This window comes from Cucurbita pepo, chromosome 11 (assembly GCF_057944985.1).
Source record: "Cucurbita pepo subsp. pepo isolate OVF chromosome 11, ASM5794498v1, whole genome shotgun sequence".
NCBI lineage: Eukaryota > Viridiplantae > Streptophyta > Magnoliopsida > Cucurbitales > Cucurbitaceae > Cucurbita > Cucurbita pepo.
In genome coordinates this window covers 14833149-14850230 of record NC_141808.1, presented here as the reverse complement: position 1 = coordinate 14850230, position 17082 = coordinate 14833149, and the positions used below count along the sequence as shown (strand labels likewise).

The window sequence follows — 17082 nt, the reverse complement described above, 5'->3', positions numbered from 1 at the left end:
AATGCACTTTTTTTTTTTTTTTTTTAATTATATTTGTGAGCATATGATGTGTTGCATGTGAACCAATAATTGGAAGCATTTTGTTGGGACCCTACAAATATGGGTCTATCAAATGAACAAAAAGCATTTCATCTTAAAATAATAATAAAGAATAAAAAAAATAATAAAACAAAGTCTTGGTTTTGTTGAAAAAGTGACGGTCCAAAGCTCACGGCTAGTAGAATCGTCGTCAGCCTCACGGTTATACAATATTATATATATAGAAAATATGTTACGCTCGCCGCGAACAAATATCGCCGTTAAAGAAAATGTGACGCTCAAAAGCTCACCGCTAGCAGATATCGCCGTCAGTCTTACGGTTTTAAAACGCATTTATCCCAAAACTCACTGCTGGCAAGTATTATTGTCTGTCAAACGCATCTATCTCGAAGCTCACCACTAACAGATATTGCTATCACCAAACGCATCTATCTCAAATCTCACCGCTAGCAGATATCGTCGTCAACATCATGATTTTAAAATACATCTATTAGAGAGAGGTTTCTATACCCTTAAAAAGAATGTTTCGTTCCCCTCTCCAATCGATGTAGGATCTCACAATCCACCTTCCTTAGGAGTCTAACGTCCTCATTGGCACCTCGCTCGGTGTCTAGCTCTAATACCATTTGTAACAGCCCAAGTCCATTGTTAGCAGATATTGTCCGTTCTTGCCCGTTACGTATCGCCATCAACCTCACAGTTTTAAAACACGTCTGTTAGGGAGAAGTTTCTACACCCTTATAAACACTTATATCATCCTCACATGGACCTCCTTGTAGAAACACTCAAGTAGCCCCACCAAGGTGAACATGTCTTCTATTCCTAATATCCCATATTGGAAGGATAGAAAGAACAGGCTCATTGGCTTGGCTTGGTATGGCCACGAGCACTGGCACGGGCATTGATATGGCCACGAGTACCCGTTAGAGAATACGCATAAAAGATTAAATATGCCTACGACCTATATATATTGGCTTAAGTTGGCTATTCGGATTGTTTGGGTGTTTGGTCACTTGATATTGTTGAGAGCACCGATAATCTAAGTTGACTAAGTCTAAAGAACAGAAACGTGCTTAATTACGACATCCAATAGATATGTGGCAATAGAAAACGTGAACAACATCTAAACCCCAAGGGGTTTGTGACTAGCTATTTAGCTCATAACTTCGAGACCTCCCTAAAAGCTCACGTAACTAAAGAACCAAGGCCCAAACTTCCTAGAGCCCAGAGAAAAGTTTGCCGTAACCTATTAGGTCAAAAATGTGATGTGAGCCTACAAGTAGGTTGTTTACCCGGAGTATTTTATGCTTATCAAATTCTCTACTATTTTTTTCCAAGTGATTGCGGAATATTGGTCGAGACGGGGAAGCATTCGGAAGTTGCACAATCATAGAGGAGGTTTGTCTCGAAACGTCAGTTTCACATTTAAGGGTTGTAGTCCTTTGAAATTATGTATCTTGATTTGAATTGTTTTTGGATTTGTCTTTTTGTATTGTATTATCAGTGTCAGTTCACATGACAGTCCGCGATTCGATGTTTCGAAAATCATGTCATGACAAGATTACTACACTATAGCTTTCGAGTTGCACCGTTATGGGTAGCAGGACCAACTGTATAATGTATATAGTCATTATAAGCACCTCGATTCGAAAGGGTAAAAACGACAATATTTATTGATATTAATCATACTTAACGCAACTTTTAACAAGAGTGTTTATTGATATTACATCACACAACACTTATTCAAATTGCAAACACATAGGATCCAAAGTGTTGAATTATTGTTGAGGTCCTAGCCACCCTTGGACCTCTTAAGAAGCGTTCTTCAGAACCCACTCCACAAGCGTGGAAACACCAAAGCCAGTTGCAACACTCTTCTTGGTGTTCCAAACAGGGCCAGCAATGTCGAGGTGCATCCATTGCACATTCTCATCAACAAACTACACAAACAAACTTCCAAGTTAGTGGGTATCTATCTATGTATCTACAGCTCTTTATGATATCATTTTGTTGGTAAGAACATGAAAGAACGTTTGAAGATGATACCCACCTGCTTCAGAAACAGAGCAGCTGTGATAGCACCGCCTTGACCAGGGCCAGTGTTGATCATATCAGCCACGCCTGATTTCATTGACTCCCAATAACTTTCCTCCATTGGCAGCCTCCATATCTTCTCGCCACTCCTCTCTGCAGCAGCAATTACCTCTTTTGCTAGCTCTTCGTTTGGTGTAAAGGCACCTGGAAACAACTCACATGAAACAGATTCACATGTTCTTATCTTCAAATGAAGCATGAAGAATAGGATGCTATGATGATTATCATACCTGCAACTGAAGGCCCAAGAGCTGTTATACAAGCACCAGTTAGAGTAGCCAGGTCTATAATCTGCAAAGCAATTTGATGTTGCATTAGATATCAAATTTGTAACGGTTCAAGCCCACGCTAGCAGATATTGTCCTCTTTAGACCTTTCCCTTAAGGCTTTTAAAATGCGTCTGTTATGGAGAGGTTTCCACACCCTTAGGCCCAACGTCCTTACTGGCACTCATTCCACTCTCCGATCGATGTGCGACCCCCCAATTTACCCCCCCAGCATCCTCGCTGGCACACTACTGGTGTCCACCACCCTACGGAGTTCAGCCTTCTCGCTGGCACATAGCCCAGTGTCTGGCTTTAAAATCATTTGTAACAGCCAAGCCCACCGTCAGTAAATATTGTCCTATTAGGGCTTTCCCTTCTAAGCTTTCTCTCAAGGTTTTAAAACACGTCTGTCTGCTAGGGAGAGATTACCACACCCTTAATAAAGAATGTTTCATTCCCCTCTCCAACCGATGTGGGATCTCACAATCCATCCCCTTTGGAACCAGTGTCCTCGCTAGTACTCGTTCCTCTTTCCAAACAATGTAGGATCTCACAATCCTCATTTCCCTCTCGTGTGGGGTCTCACGTAATGAATCCACAAGGTTGACGAACGAACATTATCAATCACAATCCATCCCCTTTGGAACCAGTGTCCTCGCTAGTACTCGTTCCTCTTTCCAAACAATGTAGGATCTCACAATCCTCATTTCCCTCTCGTGTGGGGTCTCACGTAATGAATCCACAAGGTTGACGAATGAACATTATCAATACTAACTTATTGTATATTTACCTTTTCAACACCCAGCTTACAAGTGTATATCAAAGCATCAGCAAGGCAAAGTCTTCCTTCAGCATCTGTGTTGTTAACCTGAAAATACAAAACAGATACAATCAATGAATGATGATAGCCTAAAGATCCTTTTTTGTGTGTCAATGAACCCATGAATGTATACCTCAATTGTCTTTCCATTTGAAGCTGTGACAATATCACTTGGTCTCATACCAGTTGCACTTATCATGTTCTCACAGGCAGCAACAACAAAATGAATCTGTAGGGAAACAAGAAAACAAGCCCCCATTAGCTTTATTACACAATTAAGAGCTTCATGACATGGAAATGAGTGACCGATCTTGTAACGGCCCAAGCCACCGCTAACCGATATTGTTCTCTTTGGGCTTTTCTTTTTGGGTTTTCCCTCAAAAAGTTTTTAAAACGAGTTTGATAGGAAAAGGTTTTGACACCCTTATAAGAAATGCTACGTTCTCCTCTCCAACCGATGTGGGATTTCACAATCCACCTCCTTTGAGGCCCAACGTCCTTGCTGGCACACTGCTCGGTGTCTGGCTCTAATATCATTTGTAACAGCTCAAGCTCACCGCTAGCAGATATTGTCCTCTTTGGGCTTTCCCTTTCGGGCTTCCCCACAAGGTTTTTAAAACGCATCTGTTAGAGGAGACTTCCACACCCTTATAAGAAATGTTTCGTTCTCCTCTCCAACTGATGTGTGATCTCACAGTCCACCCCCCTTGGAGATCCTGCATCTTCGTTGGCACACCGCTCGGTGTCTGGCTCTTATACCATTTGTAACAGCTCAAGCTCACCGCTAGCAGATATTGTTCTTTTTGGACTTTCCCTCAAAGTTTTTAAAACGCATTTATTAGGGAGAGGTTTCCACACCCTTATAAAGAATGTTTCGTTCTCCTCTCCAACCGACGTGGGATCTCACAAATCTAATGCTTTACCTCTACACCAGGAGGTTTAAGCTCAGCAATGGCTTTTGCTGCTCCAAAAATGGCTGCTGCCCCACCCATATCATTTTTCATTGTTTCAATGTTGCTGTTGGCTCCTGCTTTAAGGTTGTAGCCACCACTAATATAAAGAAGAAACCAGAAAGTTACTCAAACATTTGTTGAACATTTGCTAAAGAAACTCATCAGGGTAGTTCATGAATGATCACCTGTCAAAGGTAATTCCTTTACCAACCAAGCCCAATTTGGTTGATACAGATCCACCGGGAGGCTTGTAACACAAGTGGATGAAATGGGGAGGATTTGCAGTGGCTGCTGCAGTTACACCAAGGTAGGAACCCATCTTCAATTCTATGATTTTTTCTTCTTTGAAAATGTTTGCCGAAAGAACATCGTTGTACTTCTCGGCGATCTTTGAAACCTCTTCTGCCAATTCCCCTAATATGTGGATGCAATTTAGCTAAGTCAGTGCTATGCATGTTATATGAAGTTGATACTCAATATTAGTTCAAAGTAAGTGGTAGATATTAAAGCATAAGAAAGGAGGGAACCTGGGGTAAGTATATTTGCAGGTGAGTTTACAAGTTCTTTTCCAAAAACAATCCCAGAACTGACATATTCTGCATATTTCAACTTTTTCTCCATATTAGGTCCAAATCCAAGACCAAGAACATCCACAGATTGAAGTAGACTCATTTTTGGGTTTGATTTGTATCTGTTATCATCAAATATCCCATTGACAATCCCTGTGATACATAGAAAATTCAGTGTCTTCAACGTTTAGTTCGGGTCGAAACCCATTGCTAGCTGATATTATCCGCTTTGGTTCATTACGTATCGTTGTCAGCCTCACAGTTTTAAAATGTGTCTATTAGGAAGATGTTTCCACACCCTTATGAGAAATGTTTCGTTCACCTCTCCAACCGATGTGGGATCTCACAATCCACACTTCTTAGGGGCCTAGCGTCCTTGCTAGCACACCATCCGGTGTCTGGCTTTGATACCATTTGTAACAGCCTAAGCCCACTACTAGCAGATATTGTCCACTTTAGCTCGTTACGTATCACCGTTAGCCTTACGATTTTAAAATGCGTCTACTAGGAAGAGGTTTCCACATCCTTAGAAGGAATGTTTCGTTCCCCTCTCCAACCGACGTGGGATCTCACAATCCACCCTTCTTAAGGGCCCAGAGTTCTCGCTGGCACAAGCCCAGTGTCTGGCTCTGATACCATTTGTAACAGCTCAAGCCCACCGTTAGCAGATATTGTCCGCTCTGACCCGTTACTAACGCCATCAACCTCACGGTTTTAAAACGCGTCTACTAGGAAGAGGTTTCCACACCCTTATAAGAAATGCTTCGTTCTTCCCTCCAACCAATGTGGGATCTCACAATCCACTTTTCTTGGGGGCCAGTATCTGGCTCTGTTATCATTTGTAACAGCTCAAGACCACCGCTAGAAAATATTATCCACTTTGGCTCGTTACGTATCGACATCAGTCTCACAATTTTGAAACACGTTTACTAGGAAGAGGTTTCCACACCCTTATAAGAGGTGCTTCGTTCCCCTCTCCAACGAATGTGGGAAGTAATTTTACGACTTAGTATAAAGATTAGAAGAGGTACCAAGTGCAATGGCAGAGGCAATGCCAGGCTTGGATTCAGCCGAAAGGTCCTCGGAGAAGGCAAGAGCTAGAGCAAGTGAAGCAGCTCGAGATGCCTGTGCTGCTGCTGCAATGGCCTCACCTAGACCAACAAAGGCTGCCGCACTAGAAGCGGACTGGCCAAGGCCAAACAAACCAACCCTCTTAAATCTCAAGCCAGAAACTCTTAGAACAATGGATTGGGCAGACTTTCCAGAGAAATCTTCCTCTGAAGAAGCCTCACCCAACAATCCACCCAAGGCTTCATTCAATTGATACAAAAGGGGATTCTTGAAGTGGCCCGCTTCATCCTTCTCCACATCTTTCTCTCTCACACCCACAGCTACCAAGTCTCCGTTCCATTCCAAGACATCAAGGTCTTTTGCAACAAAAATTATCTGTGAGGCATTTTAACAAACAGTTAGCATACTCTATTACTACCTCGTGGCAAACGTATGAACACGCTAGACATATGCTTAGAGATGTCTACGAGGTAGGATAAAGATTAGGAAGCTTTATCCGTGCTCGTTTCTCGATTCTTGCCTCCTATTTCAGTTTCCATCTCTAATAAATTTGTAAGAGATCACGCTCAAGCCCCCACTAGCATTGGCCCATAATATATTTTCGTGAGTCTCATAATTTTAAAATGAGTTTGTTAAGGTGAAGTTTCCACGTCATTATAAAAAAAATTTGTTCCTTTTTTTAAAAAAGGTATCTATTAGGGAGAGGTTTTCACATACTTATCAAGAATGATTCGTTCCCCTCTACAACCGACGTGGGATCTCACAATCACCTCTTGGTGGTCCATCGTCCTTGCTAGCACACTACCTAGTGTCTAGCTCTGATATCATTTGTACTAGCCCAAACCCACTGCTAGAAAAGAGTATCTGTTTTGGCCCGTCATGTAGCGTCATCAACTTCATGGTTTTAAAACATGTCTAGTAAGGAGAGGTTTCCACACCCTTATGAGGAATGGTTCTTTCCGCTCTCTAACCAATGTGGGGTTTCACAATTTTCCACACCCTTATGAGAAATGCTTCGTTCCGCTCTCTAACCAATGTAGGGTCTCACAATCTTCCACACGGAAAATATTTAAACTAAGTAGGGGACGGAGACAGAGACGAAGAATATTAACTCATCTCTCTCTATTCTCTCTCCAGACTCCATTCAAACAAGTATTTTCCACTCAGACGAATACAGTTCCCTGCAAGTTAAATGAACATCTCTAACGATGCTCGCAACCCATTAATCTTAACAATATACAAACGAACATTCAACCCTTTAAATCCAAAAAAACTCAAACAAACTAAAGCAATTCCAAAAAAATGGGAAGAACAAGTAGATGAACATTAAACTTGGCGTGTCCTACAAACCTTAGGGGCATTGCTTGGGCCAGGTCGAGTAAGGCCAAGAGTGACACGAGCTATGTCAGCCATGAACTCAACGAAACAACAGACCAAAAGTGAGCCAAGTCTCAAAGGAAGAAGAAGAAAGTGAGTTTGGTGGTTTGGTGAAGGAACCCAACACACCTATTTATAGTGAGCCATTGGCTAAGAGGAAAAGATCATCTTGGCAAAGATGAACGTAACTTTTATTATATTAATTTTTTTAAAACCACACATTGTTATTTTTTATTTTTTTTTTTTATTTTTTTTTTATTTATTTTTTTTTTTTTTTTTGTCTTTTATTGTCTATTTAGACTATTTTCCTCACGTGAACGAAAAAGATAAGGTAGAGAGGGTGAAATAAAATAGAAAGAAACCGAAAAAATTCGCTAAATTAATAAATAAATAAAAAATACTCGTAAACTTTACTTTTATCTCAAAAATATTTGAATAATTCTAAAAAATATAGTTAATTTTGGATGGAAATAGTTAATATTTTATTTAAAAAATATGACTTGAACTTTAAAAAGTATCAGTAATATCTCTTTATAGACATAAAAATACTACCGTTAATCTACGGACGAAAACTGTATATATATACTTTATAGATTATTTTCAAATTTTTTAATGTTATTTTTTAAAGTTTATAAGTATTTTTTAAACGTGATACTAACCATAAAAAATATTTTTAATTTAGGGTATTATTAAAAAATTTGAAAATTTAGAGATATTTTTATACCGAATAAAATGTTTAAAGTTATTTTTATTAATCTTTTTAAGAGTATAAAGTTTAAAGGGAAAAATATAATAAAATAATTATTAAAAACGGGATAGAATAATAATATTACATTAAAAAAATTCTAAATAGAAATATTTATTTCTTAAATAAATATATTTTAATTTTTTATTTTACTAAGCATTTTAGAAATGATTAAAAAAAAATGCATATTTTTTTATTTTTTATTAATTATTTTAAAATTTAGAATTTGAAAAAAGCTTTACTAAATTGGTCCATAGAAATCAATAATTGCATCCAATGGCTCCAAAAGTTTTAAACATGATCCTCATCATCTAACACGTGTCTATATATTATTAAAAATTAATTTTAAAAAATCCACGTCATTAAAATGTTATATGTAAAAAATAATAATAACCATGGACCACCGTACAACTCATGGCTATAATTTAATAGAAAGAATTATGAATTGTTTTTGTCACATCGATATGACAAATATGAAAGGAGCACGATTTTTGTATGCCTAACTTCATATTTATTTAAATAATTAATACTCGTCTGTAGTTATCCTCTCGATTCAAACAACAAAACGTTCGTTCTTGAAGATTCGAACATCTGACTTTTCGACTAATATGTTTTAATTGACCGAGTAATGATCAGGTTGATACTTACCTTGTGACAAGTAAAAATTGAAAATTATGGCAGATGGTCGAGAGATCTAAATGAATCAACCAAAAGGGTTTGAGAATGTAGTTAAAGTCATGAGTCGGTACATGTAAAGTCCGAAGAAACCTCATTTCGATGTGGCTCGACGGATCCTGAGATATATCTAAAGAAGTAAAAACTACAAGCTAGTTGGATACTGTGATGCTAACTATGCAGGAGGTCACGATACTCGAAGATGAACCACTGTGTTCAAGCTCGGTTTGGGAACAATTTCTCGATGCAATAGAAGACCGCTAATAGTATCATTATCAACTATAGAAATAGAGCATAGAGTAGCGATTGGAGCTACTCACGAAAGTACGTGGTTGAAATTCTTAATAGAGGATTTACCGTTTAGTATCATGTTTTAAAAATACTTAAAAATTTTCGTACGTAATATTAAAAAATTTGGAGATAATTTATAAGATGTCAATAGACGGTTTTCGTTCATATACTAAGAAAAAAAAAATTAATTTTTTTTACCGATGTAAAAATTGTTAATGCTACTTTTAAAATTTCATGAGTAATTTTTATACTTTTAAAATAAAATATTAATAGTTTTCGTCCAAAGCTTTATAAAAATTTAAGGATATTTTTAAAATAAACTATAAAATTATGGGTATTTTAGTAATTTAACGAAACGTTTACATCAAAAAACGTGACACGTTCTTATTTGAATGTGCCTTTCGTTTTCTTTTCTCCACTCTTCTATGTCTTTTCGTTCTATTGTTGGCAACGTACAAGACAATTTCATTATTGTGGATTTATTTTATACGGTTACTTTCTTTTTCTAAATAATTAATTTTTTTTAGTAATTATAACGTTCGTACTAAGATCACATCAGAGTAATATATATATATATATATATATATATATATATATATATAATTAAAATTAATCACGCGTATCTTCGAGCTATCTAATTATTGAACAATTTTTTAAGAATTCTTTTAAAAAGTAGGTTGAAAAAACCCGGTCGAGTCTAAGAAATATCGGAATCAAATTTTAAATTTGGGACATGGAACGTTTAAATAATTATTAATTAATCCTTTTTTAAGTAATTATTAATTAATCTCTTTTGGTTCGTGTTCATTTAGCCGCCGGAGATTCTTATTAAGGTTTAGTTTATCTAATTGTTGTCATGTGTGATATTACAAATTTAGTCATTATTTTTATTTCGAGTTCAACCATTGCATGAAAATCAAATTATTATCGAGTTTTGAAATGACAGTCGATACCGTATTTATTGAGTTGTTTTTATTTTCTAATGACAAATATGTTTCGTTACGGTTTCGATTGAATACAAAAAAACATATAATGTTCCAAACAAAACACGTTTAATTTTAAAATTCTTATGATTGAATCAGCGAAAATGAAAGTGCACCTTGTTAGTATAGACAGATCGTGACTTTCCATTTATTTTATTTTATTTTAATTTTTATATTTATTAAAAAAAAAAGGACCACCTTTTTCTTTTGGAAAGTAGAGGGGACCACTTTTTTTTTTTTCCTTTTTTATAATATAATTAAAATTCAAACTATAAAATGTGAAAATTCGAATTTTTATTTTTTTAATTTAAAATATATCATTTTAACGGTTGAGTTATATTCGATTAATATTTAAGTATTATTTATTTATTTTATTTTTGCCTTTTATTTTAATTCATAAATTTTAAAATATATTTGATTATAAATATTATGTTTTTAACGAATATTTTCAAGCGAATTAAAGCACTTACACTTTAATTTTTAATTTCGTCATATTTAATTTCATAATTTGCATTAATTCACCTAATTTTAATTAAAAATAATAATATAATAATCTTTAAAAACTATTTAATTTTAAATTAAATGTTGCATAAAATTATATTTTTTAAAAAATTAAAACCATTCTTTCTCGCATGCATTTTTTTTCATCACATTATTGAAGAAAAAAAAATGGTCCCCCACATGATCGAATGTCATCAACTTGTTCATAATTTCCCCCACGTGATCGAATGTGAAAGATCTCTCAAGTCGTGTTTTCTCAAATTTATTAATAAATTTATTATGTTAGACGAACACAACGCTCCACAATGGTATGATATTGTCCACTTTGAACATAAGTTCTCATGGATTTGCTTTGAGCTTCTCCAAAATGCCTCGTACCAATGGAGAGAGTATTCCTCCCTAAATTAGCCGATGTGGGACTTTCTTTCATCATCATCCAACACCTCCCCTCGAACAAAGTACGCCTCCAGGCTCGACTCCTTTTTCTTTTAGAGTCTTAGTCATTTTTTACTATGCCTTTGAGGAGGCTCGACTCCTTTTCTTTTGAAGTCCTTGTTCGACATTTGAGGTTTTACCAATCTATTGGCACGACTAAGTTTAGAGCATAGCTCTGATACTATGTTAGACGAATACAATTCTCCATAAATGGTATGATATTGTCCACTTTGAACATAAGCTCTCATGGCTTTGCTTTGGACTTTTCCAAAATGCCTCGTACAAATGGAGAAAGTATTTCTTGATTATAAACCCATGATTTGTGAGACATCACTCTTATAAATGGTGGTTCTCCTCCCAAACCAATGTGGGACATCACAATCCACACTAGCACTCTTTCCTTCCTCCAATCGATGTGAAACCACCACCAAATTCACCCCCCCTTTGGGGCCTAGCGTCCTTACTGGCACACCGCCTTGTGTCTACCCTCCTTCGGGGAATAGCGATAAGGCTGGCACATCGTCTGGTGTCTAGCTCTGATACCATTTGTAACGACCTAGATCCACTGCTAGCAGATATTGTTCTCTTTGTGCTTTCCCTTTCGGGCTTCCCTTCAAGGTTTTAAAACGCGCCTACTAGGAGAAGGTTTCCACACCATTATAAATGGTGGTTCTCCTCCCAAACCAATGTGGGACATCACAATCCACCCCCCCCCCCCCCCTTCGGGGCCTAGCGTCCTCATTGGAACTCTTTCCTTCCTCCAATCGATGTGGAACCGCCACCAAGTCCTTACTGGCACACCGCCTTGTGTCTACCCTCCTTCAGGGAACTGCGAGAAGGCTAGCACATCGTCCGGTGTCTAGCTCTGATACCATTTGTAACGACCTAGATCCACCGCTAGCAGATATTGTCTTCCTTGGGCTTTCCCTTTCGGGCTTCCCCTCAAGGCTTTAAAACGCGTCTGCTAGGGGAAGGTTTCCACGCCCTTGTAAATGGTGGTTTGTTCTCCTCCCAACCAACATAGGACATCACATGATCATTCCCTAAATTAGCCGATGCGGGACTTTTTTTAGTCATCCAACGCTATAAACTTTTTATAAGAACTTCAAAATTAATTTTACCGGTTAGTATAATGTTTCAAAAATACTAATGAACTTTACCGAATAACATTAAACTGGGAGATAATCTTCTTATAAAAGTTAAAACGGTTAATAATACCTTTAAAACTTCTGGGTATATTTTAAACATAATATTAACGGATTTGAAGGGTATTAATGAAATTTTTAAAAATTTAAGGGTATATTTGAAATAAAGTACTAACCGATAAAGGTATTTTTTTTAGATTTTTTTTTTGAAAATTTTAGAATTTATTTATTTATTTATTTATTAATTTAGCAAATGAAATATAAAAAATTTCATATATATATTTTATTGGAGATTGGGCTTTGGATTCTCATTTTCTTTTTGGGCCTTTTTTTTTCATTTTCTGAGAAATTATTTTGGGCTTTGAATGGATTCGATTTCTCAATAGTTAAGTAGAGAAGAAACTTTTGATGTTGCCATTTGTTTCAATTCCATTTTGAAAGCTTTGGATCGGGAAAAATGGTGGCTTCCAATTTGAAGTCGGAGACTATGGATCTGATGCAGAAGAGGAGCGCTATCGAGGCCCAGATGGATGCCATCATTTCGCGCCTTTGTCAGCCTGGCGGTCCTGGCCTTTCTGGAAATCTCGTCGACTCTGAGGTGATTGCAATGCCTTTCTTTTCCCTCGACTTCCATGAACGAATCAAATTTATTGCAGTTCCTCTAGTTGATTAGGTTTTGTTTCCGAACTCCGTAGTGGAAATTTTCGGTTCGGCTAGTGTTGTCATGCTCGATTACAACGCTTTCTTTTGAGGTTCTGTGGAGTAGCTAAAACTAACGAGCACAATTAGAGTTTGTTTTTAATTCCTTTGCTGAGTTGTACTTGGAAAGTTGTTTCGAAGACTTGGTCATGCTCGATGGAATATTTATTGGATATTGATCTTGAAAAGCTTTGGTAAATTGACCATTAACGGGGTTGGAATTTGTTTGGATTGCGAAAATTCAAACAATGCTTGTTCTTCTGTGGAATTGATAGTAGTTTTGGTAAAGCTGAGTCCAGAAGAAGCTTCATTGATTGCTGCAGTAACTTGATTACATTTAGTTTGTTTTAAACTTAATTTGTACTCTATTTTTTGGTATCTTTTGCAGGGGTTTCCTCGTTCGGACATTGACATTCCAGTTATTAGGTCCGAGCGTCGTCAGCTGACTGGTAGATTGCTAATCTTTTCATTGTAGACATAGTTGCATTTGCCAACTCTAGAATCTCTCACTGTCTCTAAACATTCTAGAATTCCTCTCTACACAAATTTCCCAAATAATAGAAAAATATTAGCATGCCATAGGATTTTGGCCTTCTCCCTCAATCATGGCCCTGCAATCTCTACTTCATGCTAGAGAGACTCTGAAATCACCCCGGAACCTGTACCAAATAGACTAAGCTTAGTGGAACCTCCACAGAATATGGTTAAGGCCCTTGGACGCTCCTCTGCACAGAAGCCCAGAAAAGGAGTTGTGCCCTGCATACAACCTAAAGTATTGACTTTCTTATGAAAGACTGACTTGCTAGGCAAAGAACTTATCCTTCTTTGGAATCTAAGCCTTCCAGAGCAAGACAAACAAAGGGATCACAGGGGAACGAATTGGAAGAGAAGCCCTAGGGCGGGGTCCAAGAACGCACTTCTCCCCTCAAGAATTCAAAAGTAAAAGAAAGGTAGAGGCCTCCAACAATTCCCTGTCTTAGAGGGGGATGGCGAAACCCAAAAAGTTTTAGTAAGGCAAAGTAAAAAAAATATTAAGTCGGTTCAAACTTTCCAACGAGATCTCTTTAATCTTAGAGTTAATGGATACTACAATAAAAGAAATTCTATGTACCGACTCTACATGCATGGTACGATCAGTTTGTACGTAGAACGTTGTAAACACATTTCATATTAAAGTTTGTCATGGACTTAAATATTCATATAGTTGCAAACATAACAAAATCACAATTGAAATAAAGATAAAACATCCCCTAAAAGAAGTTCAAAACTGAAAACATTACTAAGCTATCCTAACAATGAAATATAACTAGAATGCGGAAAAGGTTGTCTATGGCTTTATTTTATGACCTCTTCAACAGACGCCATCATTTGTAAATAGGATCCTTGGCTTTACTTGGAAAAATGTTTAATAATAATAAGATGAGTATTTAAAAATAATACTCAATAAGTGATCCCACTACTAGAGTTGGGAAATAAAAACACATGCAACTACGTTTTCGTGTTTTATGGGACCTAAAATCACGTCTATAGCCTTCGGTTCAAATTTCATTCCCGGGTAGGTTTGAATGCATAATACTTCTATACACAGACTCACTAGGCGAATACCCTGTTTTTGTAAACCCTAGGCCTGCATAGGCTTACGCACTCTCCACGACCAATGCTCTCAAGTTTGAAGCTTGAAGCTAAAATTAACCAAGGGGAAATGCTCAGAGAAGGTTTCTAAACCGAATGAGAGGGTATCTGAGGGGAGTGGAGGTATAGAGGATCTGAATTGAGTGCAAGAAGTTAAGATACGCAGGAATTCCAGCAACACTGGAATTCACACAACCGTAGGTGACCAGTTTTTTTTTTTCTTTTTTTTTTTAATCTGACTCACATTTCAAGTTGTCTTTAGGATGGTCCAAAGTTGGAAATGTGTTCTTCTCTGTTCTGCGGCTTAGGTGTATAAAGATTTGAAGCACAATGTGGAATTTATTCTTACAGTGAGATATAACTTCTGAGTTCTGAATGCCTTTGTAATTCCACTGTCTACTTGCCTTTTCATTTTGGAGTGGTGGTATGCAAATAGTAGATTAAGAGGTTCGATTAATGTCTTCCTGATGCTAAATATCGACTTATTTTCTTCAAGCATATCACTAAATGTAGATTTCTACAATTTATAACATTTCTCACAAATTATTATACTTTGTAATGTTGACCTGCTATTCTTTTTGTAGAGCTGAGAAATGACCATACGGAGATCACTGAAAAGATTAATCAGAACATACAAGTTTTGCATTCTGCAAAGCCTGCTTCGAGCTTGTCACTCTCTAAGGATGCAGGTAATTGTGAGATAGATGCTATGCTGCAGAATAACACATCGTTTATCCTTGCATGCCTCAGTTGCGGCTGCACTAGAATTTCTATGCCATAGTTAACTAACTCAGGGAGGGTTCCACACTTAATACACTGATCGTTTGTTGCTTGGCTCCCCCTTTTTGTGGGCTTCTTTTTTATTGCCCTTCTAGATTAAACTTTAATGGCCTTATCAACTATATATCATTTGGATTCTGCTTCGTTTTAATGCCCTTCTCAACTAAATAATTTGGTACCTCTGTGTTGCCTAATTGTCTTTGTGGGGGAATTTATCTCCCCTCGCGTTTACGGTTGCCTTTTCAGAAACTTTGTTCTTATGAAACAAAAGTAACAATTATGATAACCAGAATAGTAAAGCCATCACATGTCTGCTGATTTCACAAGTACATATAGCCTGTACTAGAATCACCTGCAGATATCTCTATTGAAAATTGTCTCGAGATGTGTGTGCCGTTTGAATAATTATCATGGGATCAATCCTGATTCTACCTATCTCATGCATTTATTAGGGAATACAGAGGTTTCAAATGGCCAAAGGTCATCTGTCACAACTGTTGCATTACCATCCTCAAATGTATCGTCCACTGCAATGGATATAGATGCAAATGGAGGTATACCTTTTGCACTGGTTGACGAAATAGCCGATGCATCGCCAGCAGCAGATGATGGATTACAACTAGGCGATCAAGTTCTTAAATTTGGGAATGTAGATGGCGGTGATGATCTGTTGCATAGGCTTGCCTCTGAAGCACAGAGTAATCAAGGTCGTCCAATACCTGTTGTGGTTACGAGGCATGGTACTCCAGTCAATTTAACCGTGACACCCAGATCATGGCATGGCCGGGGTCTCCTTGGGTATGTGTGTTGCTCGTCCTTTCTATACCCGCTTAATTCTCAATTCAATGGTGAATGAACTACTAGACTGACCACTAATTCATCATTGCTATTGGGTGCTTTCAGATGCCATTTTCGGATGTTGTAGCTGGCTCTAACCACAATTTCAACCTGTCCCTGGTGGCTGTTGATAAAAACAGTAACCATTTCTGCTTAACTCTCATGTTCTACACTCAATCTACTGGTTTAATTCTAGGTTCCACGTGTTTGACTGGTTTTATAATCCAATTATTGCCCACACTGCCCTTCCTTTTTTGTCATTTTCCATAGATTTTCTGTAAATTGAAACAATAGGATAAGTTGCACTTTTATGCTATTTTAGTGGTGTACTCCTTATGATGTCAATCTTTACTGTTTCTTGTTGCTTTGTGTGTAAAGTTACTTCAGAAGACATGTTACTTTTCTTGAGAACATCATTTTGTTAATGAAATCAAAGGACTTTTAGCTTACTACTTTCATTTCATTGCTCCTTATCTTAAGGATTAAACCAAAAATGTTCAGATCTGGAAAACATTTGGCCTTAGACAACGAGCTTTTTGGATCGATGTGATGTCCCACGTTGGTTGGGGAGGAGAACAAATCACCATTTATAAGGATGTGGAAACCTTCCCCTAGTAGACGCGTTTTAAAGTCTTGAGGAGAAAATAGGACAATATCTGCTAGCGGTGGATCTGGGGCGTTACAAATGGTATTAGAGCCAGACACCGGACATTGTGCCAGCCTTCTCGCTGTTCTCTGAAGGGGGTAGACACGAGGCCGTGTGCCAGTAAGGACGTTGGCCTCAAAGGGGGTGGATTTAGGGGCGGTCCCACATCGATTGGAGGAAGGAAAGAGTGCCCCGATAGAGGTGGATTGTGATGTCTTACATTGGTTGGGGAGGAGAACAAATCACCCTTTATATACGGGTGTGAAAATCTTCCCCTGTCCGAAAGGAAAAGCCCAAAAAGAACAATACCTACCAACGGTTTCAGCTTTTATGGATAGTATAGGAGTGGAAAAGTCCAGCACAAGAAGATTACTCCATCTTTTTCAAAGAGAGAGAGAGAGATGTGTTGAAAAGATGCATGAAAAGCTATAAGCATGTGGGAAGCCTTTGTTCACCAACTCCAGGCGGCTGTATTCAATTTATTTACCTACTCGTTTGTATCCATTTTGGAGGGCACTGCCATT

The 17082-nt window shown here is 37.5% G+C and overlaps 2 protein-coding genes across 2 annotated transcripts; one reads left to right on the top strand and one right to left on the bottom strand.

Moving 5' to 3' along the window:
* Positions 1–1684: 1684 nt before the first annotated feature.
* Positions 1685–7307, bottom strand: LOC111804732 (leucine aminopeptidase A1, chloroplastic). The gene is made up of 10 exons (XM_087127992.1): positions 7163–7307; positions 5773–6187; positions 4700–4894; positions 4358–4586; positions 4143–4269; positions 3353–3448; positions 3190–3267; positions 2364–2424; positions 2090–2277; positions 1685–1979 (listed from the first exon to the last, which is right to left on the bottom strand). Exons 1-10 carry the CDS (start codon positions 7223–7225, stop codon positions 1851–1853), a joined length of 1581 nt encoding a protein of 526 aa, XP_086984118.1. The 5' UTR covers positions 7226–7307; the 3' UTR covers positions 1685–1850.
* Positions 7308–12367: 5060 nt separating this feature from the next.
* LOC111804763 (uncharacterized) lies at positions 12368–16361 on the top strand. The gene is made up of 5 exons (XM_023689553.2): positions 12368–12562; positions 13052–13112; positions 14880–14984; positions 15528–15873; positions 15979–16361. The coding sequence occupies exons 1-5, from the start codon at positions 12422–12424 to the stop codon at positions 15998–16000; spliced, it is 675 nt and encodes a 224-aa protein (XP_023545321.2). The 5' UTR covers positions 12368–12421; the 3' UTR covers positions 16001–16361.
* Positions 16362–17082: the final 721 nt, after the last annotated feature.

What these genes read in the sequence shown, in the direction of transcription:
- LOC111804732 (XM_087127992.1), bottom strand. Translation starts at nt 7,225, where the DNA reads ATGGCTGACATAGCTCGTGTCACTCTTGGCCTTACTCGACCTGGCCCA. An exon ending in TGCAAATATACTTACCCCAG is followed by an intron (nt 4,587 to 4,699) that starts GTTCCCTCCTTT and finishes TCCACATATTAG; the next exon opens with GGGAATTGGCAGAAGAGGTT. An exon ending in CAAATGGAAAGACAATTGAG is followed by an intron (nt 3,268 to 3,352) that starts GTATACATTCAT and finishes TTGTATTTTCAG; the next exon opens with GTTAACAACACAGATGCTGA.
- LOC111804763 (XM_023689553.2), top strand. Translation starts at nt 12,422, where the DNA reads ATGGTGGCTTCCAATTTGAAGTCGGAGACTATGGATCTGATGCAGAAG. An exon ending in GAAATCTCGTCGACTCTGAG is followed by an intron (nt 12,563 to 13,051) that starts GTGATTGCAATG and finishes TATCTTTTGCAG; the next exon opens with GGGTTTCCTCGTTCGGACAT. An exon ending in CATGGCCGGGGTCTCCTTGG is followed by an intron (nt 15,874 to 15,978) that starts GTATGTGTGTTG and finishes GGGTGCTTTCAG; the next exon opens with ATGCCATTTTCGGATGTTGT.